This window comes from Symphalangus syndactylus, chromosome 7 (genome assembly GCF_028878055.3).
Source record: "Symphalangus syndactylus isolate Jambi chromosome 7, NHGRI_mSymSyn1-v2.1_pri, whole genome shotgun sequence".
NCBI lineage: Eukaryota > Metazoa > Chordata > Mammalia > Primates > Hylobatidae > Symphalangus > Symphalangus syndactylus.
In genome coordinates, this window is record NC_072429.2 from 139,285,015 (window position 1) to 139,304,235 (window position 19,221).

Genomic DNA, 19,221 nt, shown 5'->3' on the forward strand with positions numbered 1-19,221 from the left:
GCCGTAAAAGCAATGGCCAGTCATGACCACGTGAGGGAGACAGGCAGTCTAATGGGCGAGCCACCTCCAACTTGAAGCCTCCGTCCTCACTTAGGGCTGGTAAAGACCATAGGCTACGGTTAAACATGTCGTTTCAATAAGAGTTCACATTTACGTATTTTACACACATATATTAAAAGAGCCTCCAATGCGACCTGTTATAAAATGTCTAATTACTCAAAAATATAGCATACGGATCACCCTTTTTGAAAGATCACATGAGGAAAAGGTACGACAATCACATGATAGGCTTAGAAGTGAACAAAGCTTAAAAATATAAACAGGATAAGAAAAAAGGGTGGGGAAGGCAGAGGTTAAGGCATCGAGAACCCTCGCTGTATTTTCCTGTAGAGGTTTTCTTTGCCACCTGGAAAAGAATGCTGACCCTGAGTTCTGGACAGGAGGGGCAGGGAAGATAGGCAGGCACACACCCACCACCACTCCCAGGCACGGGGATGCTCATCAACAATACATGAATGCTATTAACAAAAAAAGAAACACAGCAACAGAGCAATTAACAGCCCTATGTGCTCATCCACTCTCTGTTCTTCCCGGCGGCCATTTCATGGACACACGTGCAAACATCAACCTCCGAGCGCGTGGGGCTGGGAAACACAATCTACTTCTCAGTGCTGTCATCAAAATAAGACAAGGCCTCACATGTCTGGGGTGGAGACGGTCGGCGCATCAGCCTGACACAGAAGAGTGGAATGGGTCACTCTGATTATTTATCCTGCATACACGCTCAGTCATCTCACCATGTCCCATGGAAACCGCAGGGCACCCAGAGGGGAAGATATGGCCCATGCCCTGGAGAAATACAAACTCCAACAGAAAAACAGGATGCAGCATACGTATACACATACATACAGTGTACAAACACATATGTGTTCATTGTAAAAAGAATATGCTTTTTTTTTTTTTTTAGCTGGAGTCTCACCCAGGCTGGGGTGCAGTGGCATGATCTCGGTTCACTGCAACCTCCACCCCGTGGGTGCAAGCGATTCTCCTGCCTCAGCCTCCCAAGTAGCTGGGATTATAGGCATGCGCCACCTTGCCCGGTTAATTTTTGTATTTTTAGTAGAGATGGGGTTTCACCATATTGGCCAGGCTAGTGTCGAACTCCTGACCTCAGGTGATCTGCCCGTCTCACCCTCCCAAAGTGCTGGGATTACAGGAGTGAGCCACCATGCCTGGCCAAGAATGTGCTTTTGAAAAATGTCTGAGGACCCAACTCATAATCAACCTTCCCATAAGCAATCACGACGAAGGCAAGGGCTGTGACAACATCACTCACACCTCAGCTGCCATGCGCTTGGCATCTAGTCTTTGCCGGGTCCAGCTCCAGGTAGACAGCAGGCAGAATGAGGTCTTCTCCCATGGAGGGAGACAAGCATGGACCAACTAAATACGCAACTGATGACCGGTAAGTGCAGGAAGGAAGAGAGCAGAGGTCCAGAGTCCCTGGTCTAGCTAGGGACTTGTGAAGGCTTTCAACAGGAGGCCAGGCCCAAGAGGAGTCACATGGGGAAGGGGCAGGGTGTGGGGACAGGAGGTGCACCGGCCCTGCTGTGGGAAGGAAGGTGTGTGCTGAAGAAGTTCAAGATGCAGCAGACACAGCAGGCGAAGAAGTGACACTGTCGGCTTAGGCGAAGGGCTCAGGGCCATGTCACCACAACTCACCAACCGTGGGGACTGTGCTTACTGAGGTGAGGTGTGTGGGGACACTGCCACCAGGAGAGAATGAAGTCCTGGCTACAGAGGCAGAGGGACATGCCATGGGTCAGGGATGGCAGCCGAGATTCTAAGCCTCTGCATAAACAGAGTCCAGGCACTGCCTCCTTAGAGTTGCTGGATCACGGGGAGGCTCAGGAAATCCCAGGGGAGTGGGGGAGGTGGGCAGCACTCCCAGGGGCTGGGGAGAGCAAACGTTCACTAGAGCAGGTAACACCGGACCACTGCCCAAGCCGCCACTGAGCCACAGCCTCCCCAGCAGGAGACACGGGTGGCTCTGGGAGCTCTGCCTTGACCTGCTGCTCCCTCCCGTCACCAAAACGCCAAAGTGCAAATGGGCCATGGAGCCAGCTTCCACAGTGGCCCTGCTGGCCACCTGCTCACTCTGCAGGTACAACCAAGAAAAGCGCAGCTCAAATGCAGCCCCAAAAGCAACGGCAACACAATACACGCAGAAAAGGAGCTGCACGGCTGTTGCAGGGGCCCCGGTCAGAGCAGAGATTCACTTGGGTCACCAGAAGTCCTCAATAGAAAACAACAGCTACTCCACAGGAGGATGCAAACGGCCACAATAAGTTGTGTGTGCCTTCAGAACCTTGGCAATAAAGAACCACAGGGGTTCACGAAAGGAGAATTCCTTTCTCTTAGAGACGGCCGTGGAAATCACTATAGAGAAATCAATGTTTCCTTTAAAGAATGCTAGCGTTTCAACAGGTGCAGCGAGAAGATGGGCTTTATGAGGACTGCTTAATGTATACTGGGTTTCTTTCTTTTTTTTTTTGAGACAGAATTTCACTCTTGTCGCCCAGGCTGGAGTGCAATGGCGCAACACTGGCTCATTGCAAGCTCCACTCCTGGGTTCAAGTTATTCTCCTGCCTCAGCCTCCTGAGTAGCTGGGATTACAGGGGCCTGCCACCACGCCCGGCTAATTTTTTGTATTTTTAGTAGATACGGGGTTTCACCATGTTGGCCAGGCTGGTCTCGATCTCCTGACCTCAGGTGATCCGCCCGCCTGGGCCTCCCAAAGAGATCGGATTACAGGAATGAGCTACCACACCCGGCCAGAATTAGTGCATTTAAACCTCACAGCCACCCTCAGAGATGCACACCCCACGTTACCCTGGAGCCAGAGCCTGCTCAAAGACAGACAGAGAACAGCCAGGGGAAGGCAGTGGGTGGAGGGCTGGGGAGAAAGATGTACTGCTTTTAGAAATGTGAAAACAGAGAAGCACGAAATTTGGGAGGTGCCAGGACAGGAGACTGAGGGAGTGGGGTCGCCGCCTGGACAGCAGCAGTGACGGCGCAGCACTGCAGGGGGCAGTAATGAGCCACCCAGACAGCCTGCAGGGAGGAGAGGCCCGTTCCCCTGGGGAGAGTGCTGCCTCCCCAGAAGCCGTCCTTGACAGGAGAGAGCCCTTCATCAAGACCCTACCCTTTCCTGGGAGCGGTGAGCACCCAGGGCCTGGCACGGGGACAGGAAGCCCCGGCCCTCCCATCGCCAGAGACCTCTCTGACAGCTTCCCAGCTGCACAGGCCCTGCTGGGTCAGCAGAAGCCTTGTCTCCTTGCCGAAGAGAACCACATCACCCAGGGTAGCCTGCATCCAACTGCTGGTCAGTGAGGGAGGAGAAAGGCCCGGCCCCCTCAGAACAACATGGGACACGTCTGCAGGCCACAGCAGTGCGGGGCTCCCCATGTGGCTGAGGCCTGTGACCGTATAGCACTGAGGCCCAGCTTCTCCCACTGTCCAGTCTCGCCTCCATCTCTTTCCTTCCACGTGGCTGATCCCATGAGTACCTCCCAATACACTCTGCACACATCAGTCTCCCCAGCAGACAGCACTTCCCCAAGAACCCAGCTGGCACCACACACTGGGCCAGGGCCAGGGGTACGAGGAGGAAGGCAGGTTTGGGGCGGCTGAGCCCCAAGCACGTAGGGAAGCAGGTCATGACTGAAACTCAAAAAGCAGATAGCACCGAGGAGCAGCGTAAGAAGAGAAGATGACGGCCGAGAAAGGAGCCTGGGAAAAAGGCAACCTTGAAACAGGGGCAGAGACACCGCGTGGCCCCATGAGAGCCAACACACGCAAACCTCATCTTTGGTTCTGGAAGGGGGGATGGAGTTACCCAGTGACTCGAAGGTGCACCAGGGGCCCTGGGTTCTGTTCATGCCCGTCTCTGATCTGGGTGTTGATTACAGCGGTGGCCACTTGGTGAGAATTCACTGAGCCACATTCCTATGAGTCGTGCATTCCTCTATGTAAATGTTATGCTTTGACATTTATATTTTATAAAAGGCAGGCGAAGGAAATGGGAGGCAACACAGGAGGCTGAAAAGAAGCCTGAGAGGCAGAGGGAAAAGCCGTGGAGTGTGGCGGCCAAGGAGCAGGAGGAGATGGCGTGAAGGCGGGAGGAGGTGGCACAGGTGTCCCAGAAAAGTGAGTCTGGAAGGAGGGAGCCAAGGCATGGGGCAGGGACTTTGTCACCAACGAGGAGCTGGGCAGCATCTTCCACCCGCTGAAACCCAAGCCCAGGGTTTACATGAACCAGCATCTAAAGTGCTGTCATTCACAGTTCCTTGAAAAAAAAATCGTGGTTTGAGCTCACTTACCCTGATCCGACAAGAAGTCCAGCATGGTCTGTAGAAGGAAGGACAGGTGTCTGACAGAGAGGGCAGGGTTCCCCATCCTTCGGGAGGCGTACACCAATTCATGGAGCAAACGCATCTGGACCGCAGCCCAGCCTCTGTGCGTGCCTGCGATGGAAGTTACAAAACATCACAAAAGTGCTTGGAGAGGGTGCAGGAAATACAGTTAATCTAAGTTGTAAAACTTGGCAATTTGAAGACAAATGCCTCAACCATCAAACTCCAAGAGCAACAAAAAATATTTCCTCTGCTTTTAATGACCCTGGAAAAGGACTTTAAAGTTGGCATGGTTTTCATACAGCAAAAACAGGCATTACACTAGAGCTTCTCTCTTCTGCAAAGACATGATTTGATTTCAAAAATAGCCTGCTTCGAAATAATAAGCTTAGAACAAAAGATGGATTTCATATATCTGAGTTAGAGACATACTTTTTCTCCAAGAAAATACTCATATTTGAAGGGCCTTCATTATCAACAACCAAGAACATTAAATCAAAAATATAATATTTCTCTAAAATATAAGAAAAATGAAGAAAAGTAGATAGCTAAATTAGAAAAAAAAAGTTAAATTCTACAGCTGCTCACTGCAAAACAGTTTAGCATCTTTGAATTAAAGACGGAGAAATCTGGATGCAAAGACAGTTAAAAAGTTTCTCTTTTTTAAAGAGATGGGGTCTTTCTCTGTCATCCAGGCTGGAGTGTGGTGGTGCAATCACAGCTTACTGCAGCTGGACCTCCCGGGCTCACGCAATCAATCCTCCCATTTCAGCCTCCTGCGTAGCTGGGACTACAGGTACACACCACCATGCCCAGCTATCTTTTTTTTTTTCCTGTAGAGACAGGGTCTCCCCATGTTGCCCAGGCTGGTCTTGAACTCCTGGCCTACAGCGATCCTCCCACCTTGGCCTCCCAAAGTGCTGGGATTACAGGTATGAGCCACTGCTCCCAGCCAATCTGTGTTAACACACACCCTGTCAATGGCTCTGATAACCAACCACACAGACTGGCTAATCACTGCTCCAGCTGATCCAAAACTTAGACCATGAAAAAACACATAAAGGCGCATTCAAACTCTGACAAAACTGCCACACACTGAAAGTCCATAATAGCTCACGACACTCGGTTGGTTAACAAGTGTTTACCGAGAACACAATACTGTGCGGGGCAGGTTCTCGTGCCATTGACACTCTTGTGGGAAGAGTCAGGCCTCAGCCCTGGGAAACAGCGTGCTGGTGGATGCTGGGACGAACACAAACAGTAATAATGAGGGCTGATGGGGCTGAGAGACGCTGCGTCAACCAGGGCAGGTGGGCAAGGAGGTGACCTCTGGGGTGAACCCTCGATGAGAAAGGGGCCACGCCAAACTGTAAAACGGAGACGGCAGTCAGAGTACAAGTTAAAGTTGTGAGGCTTAAGTGCAATAATCCATTTAAAGCACTTCAGCAGTTTATTTATCATAAGTTCTCAATAAATGCTAGTTGCTATTAATATTATTATTCAATGAATATAATGTGGTTAACACACAGGTCAACCTTTGACTCTAGCTGTGACATGATTAATGATCCAACCTGTTCCACTGTTTCACTAAGAATGAGTCCTCCATTTTTTTAAATCCCTATTGAGGTTATTTATTAAGTAAAATTACCTGCTTGTGTGTCAAAATCCCCCATTCAGGTATGACTTCCTGTACCTGAAGACTGTGTGTTAGTTACTATTGCATCCCCAGGACAGGGCCTGACATGAGACTGGGCGCTCAGCTGAGGCTGACTGGCGAGCAAACAGAACAAGAAGGGATGCCTCCTCCCCAACGCAAATAGCAGGGGCCCTTCCTTCTATCCTAACCTTTCTCTGTTTGCCCACTGATATTTGAAGACATTGCTCCAAGGGTTCCACCGCTCACAGCCCTTCCTGACCTCTTCCCTCAGCACCCTGCCCTGCACAGCTGACCAGTCCCTCTTCTGTATTTCCACTGTATTTTGCACAAATTTCAGCCCATAGGAGTTATCTGGCAGGTACCATAAGGCACCTGTAATCTCATGTCTTTGTTTCTCTCATCAATCCTTAATTTCCTTGGGAGGCAAGTTTGTGTCTTATCCATTCAAGTGTCCTTAATGCCTGGCAGGGTGCCTGATAACAAAGTTGGTGCTTAACACGCACGTGGATCAAGACGCAAGGCTGGTGAAAGGAAACCCTCCCACATTGTGGACGTGCATACAGCTATGAAGGAGTACAGTGATGTGGTTTCTGGGATCTGCTTTAAATACTTCAACAAAAAAATGAATAAAGTAAAAATAAAGCCAATGTGGTCAAATCTTGATAATGATTTAATCTGGGCAACGGACTCAATATTCTATTCTATCCTCTCTAATTTGTATATATTTAAAGTATTTCTTCATAACTTCTCATTGAAATCCTTGGAGCTGACCATACACACGCTTAAAAAAATAAAAAATAAAAAAAAACAACTACTTTATATCTTAGTAGTTTATCTTCCTGACATCTTTTGGAATATAAAATGGTAGTACTTCTCATACAACTGCAGGAAAGGAGAGAAAGACGAGTCCCTGCAATATTCCACATTGTCAAAAGAAGCCAAGGCCAAATGCCAAAATGAAGAAGAGATTTTTTTAAAGATTATGAAGCTGAAATCAATGTCATGACTAACCTAGCCATGAATTCAGAAAGACCCAATTTAACTAATCTCAGCACTACCATATCTAGAAGGTTTTCTCACATAAGAATTGGGCAAATATCACTTTGCTGATTCTTTTAAAAATAGATAATGATCCAGTTTCTACCATGGGTGATTATGAGTAAGACCGAGTACAAATTTTCTTAACAGTAAATAGTGTACAAGTCATAATTTCTGTGTGGCTCAAAGTGCTCTCCCTATAAAATGTGAATTATTTTTCTGAAGACAGATTTGCAGCATATGACCCAGTGATAAAATTTTCAATACTCTTGTAATCAAAAAGTTCACCAATTTGGAGGTTTATTTTATATATGAACTATTGCCTTTTAGCAAATCCATCTGCCTTAGCAGTCTCTTTCTTTCATAAGAGTTCCTGGGCAAAATTTAATCCCTCGTCCAGGAAAAGGCTTGAGCAAAAGGCATGATCAAAAATCTTCATATACAGCAACACAAGATTTAAATGATACTAAGCGCCCTTCAGCCGGCAAATACACACAGCACACATCAGTGTTCCTTCCTTAACTGTCTATAACCAGCTAGTGCAAATGTTCATTTCAAGAAAAAGAATACATTTTGGGACCTGAGAATACAGACAATTTGCCTTTTATTTACAGGTACAGGGTGTTAGTAGATTTCCATTAAATTCTCTGGGAGATGTTTAAAGCAGGCCAGAGCCACAGTGGAGATGGGGTTTAAAGTGACTTTTGTGTTTTGTTAAACATACAGCCAGCTGACATTTATCATTTTTAATCTCAGCCAGTCACCTTCTTTCTCTAGCCTCTTTCACAAAATAATGGAAAATGTCTCCTCCTGACACAAACGCCTTTTGTTTTTTTTTTTTTTTTTAGATGGAGTGTCACTCTTGTTGCCCAGGCAGGAGTGCAAGGCCACGATCTTGGTTCACTGCAACTTCCGCCTCCCAGGCTCAAGCAATTCTCCTGCCTCAGCCTCCCGAGTAGCTGGGATTACAGGCGCGTACCACCATGCCTGGCTAATTTTTGAATTTTTAGTAGAGATGGGGTTTCACCATATTGGCCAGGCTTGTCTCGAACTCCTGACCTCAGGTGACCCACCTGCCTCAGCCTCCCAAAGTGCTGGGATTACAGGTGTCAGCCACTGCACCTGGTCCCAAACATGTTTCAAATGTACTTACAAATCATGAGAAGTGTTATAAGGAAGAACAACAGAATTCAATGAAAAGAGAAAAATAACGGCATTCGATGAAAGAGAAAAATAAAACAGTTCCACTTAAGGCTGAAAGGACCACTGAGGACCTCTCTGAAGAAATGGCATCCAGCTGTGACCTGAGGATGACTGGGAGTGAGGCAGAAAGGACAGGGAAGAGTGTCCCCGAAGGAGGCAAGAGGCATCAGAAGACCTCAGACTGATGCAGTCTTAAATGTTATAGATAACTGGCCCCAGGACAGGAAAAAAAGAAAATGAAGACCACTCCTAAGATAACTTGCATAGAGCACAGGAGGCTTGCTTTTACCCTGAAACCAGCCTGGAGTTATATTCAAAGGATGCAAAAAAAAAAAAAAAAAGGAACCGAAAAGCAATTTAAATCTTGCCTGAAGTCTCTCAAAAGCACAGCAAATGGGGATTCCATTCACAAGTGCACACAGAAATCTATTAAAATACACTTTCTCATCACTCTACAAGGCAATACTGTGATTGCTTTAAAAACTTTCTTCTTCCTAAACACTACTCCTTCCCCATTAAATTTCTCCAGAATCCAGCCTAAATGAGCTTAGACACCCAACTCTCCCCTGCTGAGACTCTGGGGTCTAATCTCTCCTCCTCCACCAGTAACTCTTAGCATTTTTCTTTTCGAGATGGAGTCTCACTCTGTCCCCCAGGCTGGAGTGCAGTGGTGCATTCTCGGCTCACTGAAACCCTTCCACCTCCCAGGTTCAAGCGATTCTCCTGCCTCAGCCTCCTGGGTAGCTAGGATTACAGGCATGCGCCACTACACCTGGCTAATTTGTATTTTTTTAGTACAGACGGGGTTTCGTCGTGTTGGCCAGGCTGGTCTCGAACTCCTGACCTCAAGTGATCCACCCATCTCCGCCTCCCAAAGTGCTGGGATTACAGGCATGAGCCACCACACCTGGCCACTCTTAGCCTTTTAAAATGTAAATCCTACAAGTTTTAGGGCTGTCCAGTTATTTTGTCCAAAATTAACTGTGTTGCTAGGGCAGGCCCCTCCCTGACCCTCATCTGCAACCAAAGGCCAGGGAGGGCCTGCCCCAGCAACACACACTCTTTCTGGGGGAGCCGGGGAGGGACAGGCCTTGCAAACCCCATTCATGCTGGCCTCAGGGGATGCTATGGGAAGCATACTAGACCTGACCAAAGATCTCATTTGACTAACAGCCGCTAACATTTGCTGAGCACTGTCCAAAGCACCTCACAAGGACTCACCAATTCAATCCTTACAACCTCCACCAGTAAACGAGTGTAAATTAGTGCCCCACTTACAGATGAGAAAGTGGGCACACAGGACTCAGGGACACGGCCAGCATCGCACAGCTGGTCAGTAATGGCATCCTGTGCTCTCACCAGCTGTGCGACCTCAGGAGTAACACTGCGCCCTGCCTGCCCTGGTCCCTCACATGGCACGTGGAACACGCAGTCTCCGCTCACCAGGCTGTAAGAAATGAGGTTATGCATGTGAAACCATTTACCATGAGGCCACAGCTAGCCCTGGCGTGGATTAGAAAGAGATGCCCCATAGGCAAACGCAGCCTGCAGGTACCAGGCTTAGCAAGGCATGCCCAGAAGGTCCCTACGGGAGACAAGAGCACCCCTTCATCTGAATGCACCCAGCTCTGAGCCACAGATGGCTGGCAAGCACGGCCCAGCACCCTGCACAGGCTGCAACTGCACGGCGACCCTGCCCAGCACAGCAGCTGCTCCGGGTATGTCACATAAAATACTAAGAAACAGCGAAGAAAATGGGAACAATCACCTTTTGTGAACAATCAATTTTTTGTAATATCTAATAAGGGCAATTTATTTCAACTTTAAGTTCAGGGGTACAAGTGAAGGTTTGTTACACTGGTAAATGTGTGTCGTAGGGGTTTATTGTACAGATTAGTTTGTGACCCAGGTATTAAGCCTAGTACCCATTAGTTATTTTTCCTGATCTTCTCCCTCCTTCTACCCTCCACCCTCCAAAAGGCCCCACTGTATGTTATTCCCCTCTACGTGGCCATGTGTTCTCATAATTCAGCTCCCACTTATAAGTGAGAACATGTGGTATTTGGTTTTCTGTTCCTGCATTAGTTTGGTATGAATAATTGCCTCCAGCTCCATCCATATCCCTGCAAAGAACATGACCTCATTTTTTATGGCTGCATAATATTCCACGGTGTATATGTAGCACATTTTCTTTATCCAGTCTATCACTGATGGGCATTGAGATTGATTCCATGTCTTTGCTATTGTGAATAATCCTGCAATGAACATACCCATCCATGTGTCTATAATAGAATGATTTAAAGAAATATAAATCATTCTATTATAAAATTTTTTAATAAATAAAAATATCCCTAATCTCGAGGCTTACTATAAAACTATAGTACTCAAGATAGTGTGGTAATGGTGAAAGAACAGACAAATAGGTCAATGGAGCAGAAGAGACAGCCCAGAAATAGACCCTCATAAGTATAGTCAACTGGTCTTTGACAAAGCAGCAAAGGCAATCAATGGAGCAAAGACAGTCTTTTCAATAAATGGTGCTGAAATAACTGGACATCCACAAGCAAAAAAATAACTCTAGACACAGACCTCACACTCTTCACAAAAATTAACTCAAAACAGATCATAAACCCAAATGCAGGATGAGAAAATACAAACCTCCCAGAAGTTAACACAAGAGAAAATCTACGTGACCTTAGGTATACTAATGACTCTTTAGATCTAACACCCAAGGTACAACCCATCAAAGAAAGACTTGATAAGCTGGACTTCATTAAAATTTAAAACTTCTGCTCTGCAAAAGACATATCAAGAGAATGAGGAAACAAGACACAGACTGGGGAAAAATATTTGCAAAAGACACAACTGATAAGGGACTGTCATCCAAATCATACAAAAAACTCTTAAAGAAAACAGCAAGGAAACAAACAGCCCAATTAAAAAGGGGGCAAAAGATCCGAACAGACATTTCACCAAAGAAGGTATCCAGATGGAAAATAAGCATAAGAAAAATGCTCAACATCATATGTCATCAGGCAATTGCAAAGTAAAGCAACGAGATACCACTACACACCTATTAGAATGGCCAAAATCTAACACTGACAACCCCAAATGCTGGCAAGGATGTGGAGCAACAGGAACTGTCATTCAATGCTGAAGGGGATGCAAAATGGTTCAGCCACTTTGGAAGACAGTTTGGCGGGTTCTTACAAAAGTAAACATATTTTTACCATATCATCCGGGAACCATGCTCCTTGATATTTACTCAAATGAGCTGAAAACTTATATCCACACAAAAACTTGCACACAAATGTTTATGGCTGCTTTACAATTGCCAAAACCTGCAAGCAACCAAGTTGTCAACCAAGATTCATTAGGTGAATGTATAAATAACTGTGACATATTCTGATAGTAGAATATTATTCAGCACTATAAGGTAATGAGCTACCAAGCTGAGAAAAGACATGAAGGAAACTTAAATGTATATTACTAAGAGAAAGAAGCCAATTTGAAAAGTCTACATACTGTATGATTCCAACTATATGACATTCTGGGAAAGGCAAAACTATGGAGACAGTAAAAGGGTCAGTGGTTGCCAGAAGGTAACAGGAGGGAGGGATGAGGAGACAGAGCACAAAGGATTTTCAGAGCAGGGAAACTTCTGTGTATGATATCATAATGGTGGATACTCATCACTACACATTTGTCAAAACCCACAGAATGTACACCACGAAGAGTGAACCCTAATGTAAACTACGAACTTTGGGTGATGATGATGTGTCAACATAGGTTCATCAATTGCAACAAATGTACCACCCTGGTAGGGGGTGTTGACAGTGGGGAAGTCTGTGTGTCTGCAAGGGCAGGAGGTAAGTGGGTCATCAGCCTCAATTCACACATCCTCATCGTCCATCTAAAGGTGCCAATCATGAAATAAGGGCTGGGGAGACAGGTTCCATCCCATCCCTCCGGGGTACACAGAGGAAAAAGAAATTAGAGAAAGGAAGGGCAGGTGAAAAAAAACTATCATGAACCTCATCTCAGAGCACACCTTATCCATCTTTGTGTATGACCTCGCCAGGCCTCCTCTATTCTGAACCCCATCATGGTTTTTGGGGTTTCTTTAAACATGGGACTTGACATCTGTCTGTGCTGGATGTGCTGATGATTGGACTCATACTGCTAGTGGAGTTCACTTTGAACCTGGATTTTATCCCTTGCTTTTGTCTTAGCCGTTGGTGATGATACTGAGTGCAAGAGGTCAAGAGCAGAGTTCAGGACCCTCTCCAGCAGGCTCTCCAGCAACTATTATATTCTGCAGGGACGTCTTGGTTCTTGCTTTATGCTGGACACCATTCACATGTTGAGGGTGAACACACAAAGTGCCAAACTCCCTGCCAGATCTCACCCATCTCACCCGAGCAGACAGCATGACAGGCTTTTATCACGTGCCCGGAGAGGTCAGCAGCGCTCTGCCTGCCCCTGTGGCTCCGGAGGCAGGATATCTTAGGCTCTAAAGACAAAAACCCATAAAAATTGGGGATTTATATGGGGAACTTGATGGGACTTGGGGGATTTTCAACTCTGAACACATCTGCTTCACGTAGGGCCTCAGCTCTTCCTGGCATAGCTTCAGGCCAGACCACAGCAGTCCAGAGCAGAAGTGCCCTCCCCAGACTGCAAAAGCACCCCCAGGTCTAGTTCTCTTCCATGAAGAGAAATAAGTGGCTAAAGTGCTGCATATACTCCATCCCAGCCTCCCTTCACACCCCTTCACTGCCCGCCTGACTCTCCTCCTGCTATATTACTCACTCAGTCTGCGTTTTCTCTTCCAAACCCAGTGCCCTCCTTTTAAACGAGGCAGGAGGATCGCTTCAGCCCAAGAGTTTGAGGCCAGCCTGGGCAACACAGCGAGACCTCATCTCTAAAAAATAAAAATAAATAAATGATTTCAAATATCACAGTGTTCTCAGCCGGGGATTTCGCAAAGTATAGCTGCCATGCCAAATCTGGCCACCATGTACTAATGTTAACACAGTTTCATGGTTTACGTGCTGTCCATGGCTGCTTTCACACCACAACAGCAGGGTCAAGTCATTTCCGCACAGACCGTGTGGCCCATAAAGCCTAAAATATTTACTGTCTGGCCCTTTACAGAGAACATTTGCTGACCCCTGCTCGAAGCTAATCAGAATGCATCCTGAGAATTGGATTTGAAGTTCTATCAAATGTAAGTGTTGCCTTGGGAAGATGGTTGAACAGTAAGAAGTCTGGGGAGTGTGACTTAGGAGTGACTGTCACAGCAACCATAGACACGTAAGTTAGAAGCAGGCTCTGGAAGGACCTGAGAGCTCTGTGCAAACACCGGGAAGCTGTCACATGTGAGAGGCACCTGTTTATTTCCATTGTAGAGGGCAGAAACTGTCTCCTTTGCCATCACATCACTCACCCAACACACTGCATGACATGGAGGCAGGAGAATAATGAATTACCTGTTGAATCAATGTATAAAAAAGTCCAGTAGATATGTCTTCAGATATTCTAGCAGGTGAAAGTAAGGAGAAACGTAATTTTTAATTCAACGTTGGGGAGAGCCCCAACTATCAGAATTATCCAAAAGTGGAACTGGATTCATCATAAAGCCATGAGCACCTCCAGTCAGCAGAGGCCAGTGAAATGGATGGACATGACCACATAAAAAAGATACTGAAGAGGCCGGGCATGGTGTTTCATGCCTGTAATCCCAGCACTTTGGGAGGCCAAGGTGGGCGGATCACCTGAGGTCAGGAGTTTGAGACCAGCCTGGCCAACATGGTGAAACCCCATCTCTACTAAAAATACAAAAATTAGCTAGGCGTGGTGGCACGTGCCTGTAATCCCAGCTTCTCAGGACGCTGAGGCAGGAGAATCACTTGAACCCAGGAGGTGGAGGCTGCAGTGAGCCAAGATCGTGCCATTGCACTCTAGCCTGGGCAACAAGAGTGAAACTCTGTCTCAGGAAAAAAAAGAAAAAAAAAAAAGGATGCCGAAGAACCCATTTTTGCCCTGGTGGGAAATTAACCTAGATGACACCACAGTTCTTTCCTGTCTAGAAGCCTATACCTTCACTAGCTGTAGGCTTGAACTGAAGAAAAAGTGCTGTATGTTTCCTATCTAAAAGTAACCCCTCAAAAATGTTGTCCTGTTCTGTCCTGTCCTGTCCTGTCCTGTCCTGTCCTGTTCTGTTTTAGATAAGGTCTTTCTCTGCCGCCCAGGCTGGAGTGTAGTAGCGCGATCCCAGCTCATTGCAACCTCCGCCTCCCAGGTTCAAGTAATTCTCTTGCCTCAGCCTCCCAAGTAGTTGGGACTACAAGCACATGCCACCATGCCCAGCTAATTTTTGTTTTTTGGTAGAGACAGCGTTTCACCATGTTGGCCAGGCTGGTCATGAACTCCTGACCTCCAGTGATCCACCCACCCTGGTCTCCCAAAGTGCTGGGGATTACAGGAGTCATCCACCGTGCCTGGTCCCCAAAAATGTTTTTTCTCCTTTTAATCAGACTTTGTCTAATACTGAGCATTATCCTTGTACATATTTGTTATTAGATTGATAGCTTTATTTTTAATATATATTACCCTGCATTAATATTTCAGAATAAGAATTTATTGCTGAATGCATAGCTCAGGTATACACATATACCCAAGGATATTTATTCTGGGTTCATTGATTTGTGCTAACATAACTAAATCTCATGAGTAAAATTCATTAGGTGTTTCCAGTGTTTGACTGATGATGACACACCATGCCAATGAACTCAAAGGCAATTTCTGACTCCCGCTGATAAAGATTCAAGAATCCGAGCCCCAAGGCAAAGCACCAGTACTTTTTCCTATAATCTGATTAGAGCAGGCACCCAACTCCAGGGCAGGGATCTAGTCATTCTGGAACCACCAGCACCAACCACGATGTCTGCCACTCAGGACAGGGGCTGAAACAGCATGTGACCATCCGACAGAAAGCAACACCTAGGGCAAGCAAGGGGACTCCAGTACCTCTGCTGAAATCTTTGGGATCCAGCGACAGACTGTAGCCGGGGAGCGTTTCCAGGAGGAGTTTGTAGCAGGCCCTCCACCCAGGCTCCGCGATGCTCGGGGCCACGCACTGCATGGCGGCCACGCGCTTGAAGAACGCAGACTTGCGATGGAAGCCGATCAGCTCATAGAGCTCGGAGAGGATGCTGTAGCGCTGAATTTTCTCTTCCTCAGAAAGCTGAAGCACAGAGAGAAAGTAAAAAGCTTTTGAAAGAAACATGTAAGTGAAAAAAGAAGCACACATTAAAAATGTTTCTTCATAAAACAAAGACCTGAGGAGACATCAAGGAGAAGGAAAGCCTGGTGAGCAGCGCAGGGCACAGGCCCCAGGTGGCTTCAGACCTTCCCCAGCCATGGCTGCAGGTGCAGCCCATCCTCCTGCTGATAAAGCCCAGATTCTCTGCTACAAAGGTACTTGCTACAAATCTGAGACCTCTACTTTAAGTTCCTCTACAAAAGAAAAGAAAAGGAACAAGAGTTCATCTACACAACAGGATTTTATCAAGGTCTCTCATCAAACACAAAAATTCTTAAAACACAAGAAGACACAGAACCATGTAACTGGGTAATGAATTATTAATAATACCACTGAAATTAGACTTAAGACTTCAGGGTTTACAAAAAGTTTTCTTTCATCCAAGACCCAACTGAATCCTCCCAACAACCCTGTAGTGTAGCAATCATAACTTCTGTTTCTTTTCTTTTTTTTTTTTTTGAGACGGAGTCTCACTCTGTCGCTCAGGCTGGAGTGCAGTGGTATGATCTTGGCTCACTGCAACCTCCGCCTCCCGGGTTCAAGCGATTCTCCTGCCTCATCCTCCAGTGTAGCTGAGATTACAAGCACCCACCGCCATGACTGGCTAATTTTTGTACTTTCAGTAGAGACGGGATTTCACCATGTTAACCAGGCTGGTCTCGAACTCCTGACCTCAGGTGATCTGCCTGCCTCAGCCTCCCAAAGTGCTGGGATTACAGGTGTGAGCCACCGCACCCAGCCAACAACTTCTGTTTCTTCAGCACCTACTGTATGGCAGCAGACTTAACATACCTGATTTACTCAATACAACCATGCTGTGAGCTGGCAAATAAGGACATTAACAGCTCAGGGACACATTAATCACCTGTGCAAAATCACACAGCCAAGAAGTACCAGGGACAAGATCTGACTCTGGGCCTGGGCCCTGCCCACCACACAGCTGCCTTCAGAGAAGAAGGAAGGCAGAGCCCACTCTGCTGCTCCAGGAGCATTGCTTAAGGAAGTGCTTCTCTCCCTCCTGTGCCCTGGACGATGAATGTCTCCCTGACGTTTCTGTGAGTACAGAGCCTTAGCTTGAATGCCCTTCCAACATGGGCCTCCAAACCCTCCCTCCATCCCCTCTCCTCTGCGCTCACTGCCATGGCCTCGCTGGGGCCCTTGTCAGCCCTCATCTGGAAGAGGAATCGGCATCGTCTTCCTACCATCTCTCCACCTTCCTTCACCTGTCCACACACCCCTGCCAGACTAAGGTTCCTGAGACATGGCTCAGAGCCCATCACCCCAGCCACGGTTTGAATGTTTGTGCCTCCCCAAAATTCACATGTTGAAAGCCTAGCCCCCAAGGTGATAGAATTAGAAGGTGGGGACTTTAAAAAGTGATCGGGTCAGGGTGGTGAAGCACTCACAAATGGAATTAGTGTTCTTATAAGAAGAGACCCTAAAGAGCTAGCTCACCTGTTCCACCAAGTGAGAAGACAGAGGAAAGATGGCGGTCTATGAACAAGCAAGTGGGCCCTCCCCAGACGCCAAACATGCTGGTACCTGGATCATGGACTTCTAGCCTCTAGAACTGTGCACAATACATTTCTATTGTTTATCAGCCACCCAGTGTGTGGCATTTTGTGAGAGCAGCCTCACCGGACTAAGACAATCCCATCTTGAAACCACTAGACCCCTTCAGGACTGTAAAATGGAGCCCAAATGCCTTCACGGGCATGCCAGGCCCTCCTCAGTTAGCCCCAACCTGCTCTGGGAATTCGAGGCCCCACTGCCTACCTATGACCTCACCAGATTGAACAGCTTTAACTCATTTGTTTTCTCATTCTGTCAACACATATTTACTGAACCCCTACTCTGTGCCAGCCACTCTTGTGGCAGGGGATACAGCAGTGAACAAAACAGGCTAAGATTCCTACCCCTGGGGGCCTCCATGCTAATGACAGGCTAGTCCCCTGGCTTAGAATCAGTGGGGAGGATGACAATAAATCAATGAAAAAATAAACAAAATAGCTGCTCTAAGTCCAATGAAATCCTCTTTGACATAGAATCATGTCAAGCGTATGAGGTGGACTGCACCAGGTGACGCCGCCAGGGCACACAGGCTCTCTGCTCCTGTGCTCCCTCCACAGCCACATCTGGCTCTCCCTCTGGAGACTCGGTTCCAATGCCACCCTCTCCAAGAAGCTCGTCCTCACACCCTTCAGCGGGAAGCTGCTGCTTCTTTCCCTAAATTCTCCTAACCGTAATGTCCTTTCTCTGTGTCTCCCATACTATTTACATACATATCGCATCTCTGCCACCCCTACTTTTCCTACAGTGAAAGCGACGCCGACGATGTGTGAGAATCACCATCGCTCCACCTGCTCACCAGCATATGAGGATATCAGTCTTTTATTTTAGACGTTCTGGTGGCTTTAACTTCCATTTCCCTGAAAACTAATGATGTTGAACCTTTTTCATATGATTACTGGCCACTGGTATATCTTCCTTTGTGAAGTGCTTGTTCAAATCTTCTGACAGTTTTTAAAATTAGATTGTTTGTTTTATTACTGAGTCGTAGGAGTTCTGTATATATTCTGAATGCAAGTCCTTAGTTATATATGTTTTGCAAATATTTCCTCCCAGTCTGTTGCCAATTTATTTTCCTAAGGGAGTCTTAATAAGCAAAAGCATTTCTCTGTGATGTAGCTCAATTTATCAGTTTTTTCTTCTATGGTTAGTGCCTTCTATGTCCTAATCTTAGAAAAATCTTTGCCCGAGGTCACAAAGATATCCTATGTCTTCATCTAGAAGTTGTTGTCTAGGTCTATGGTCCATGAATATTCAAATTTGAGTAGGACATGGCCTGTCCCTTTCCAGGAGCGCGCAGTACAGCAGCCAACAGAAGCCCCAGTGCTGGAGGACAGCAGCCAGGGACGGGGTGGAGGAGGTCTGTAAAGAGGAGGCAGGGATTGGCCGGGCGCGGTGGCACACACCTGTAATCCCAGCACTTTGGGAGGCCAAGGCAGGCAGATCACCTGAGGTTGGGAGTTCGAGACCAGCCTGACCAACATGGAGAAACCCCGTCTCTACTAAAAAATACAAAATTAGCCAGGCGTGGTGGTGCATGCCTGTAATCCCAGCTACTTGAGAGGCTGAAGCAGAAGAATTGCTTGAACCCAGGAGGCAGAGGTTGCAGTGAGCCAAGATTGCGCCATTACACTTCGGCCTGGGCAACAAGAGTGAAACTCCGTGTCAAAAAAAAAAAAAAAGAAGAAGAAGTGGGGGTACTTAACGCCTTTATCACAAATCTGGAAATGCCCAGACCTTCAGCTGCACCTACTATGTGCCAAACATGATAAAAGATGTTGGGGCAGAAAAGACAAATACTGATCTTAGCCAGTGCCCTTAAAGAGGCCACCATCTAAAATAAAGGTGACAGCCAGGGAAGGTCACATGCCTTGGCCTCCAATGTGTTAGAACTCCCATTGATTCTTTCATGGAACCTATCTAAGATGAAAGGTTGTAATACTTTGATCAGTAATAATACTATTTCATTCCTCTTAACATTTCAGCGTAATAAGAAATCAAATGATAAATA

The 19,221-nt window shown here is 46.7% G+C and overlaps 1 protein-coding gene across 9 annotated transcripts in view; it reads right to left on the reverse strand.

The window, feature by feature from the left end:
• The window catches only part of TRAPPC9 (trafficking protein particle complex subunit 9), a 729,895-nt gene that overhangs the window by 619,810 nt on the left and 90,864 nt on the right, over window positions 1-19,221 (reverse strand). For 8 of the 9 annotated variants that reach the window (XM_063643571.1, XM_055287357.2, XM_063643573.1 and 5 more), the window contains 2 exons: window positions 15,347-15,563; window positions 4,384-4,527 (listed from right to left, as the gene is read on the reverse strand). In XM_063643571.1, the coding sequence (XP_063499641.1) occupies window positions 4,384-4,527; window positions 15,347-15,563 (361 nt within the window). The remainder of the gene's footprint in view (window positions 1-4,383; window positions 4,528-15,346; window positions 15,564-19,221) is intronic. The other variant, XM_055287359.2, reaches the window with a different exon arrangement.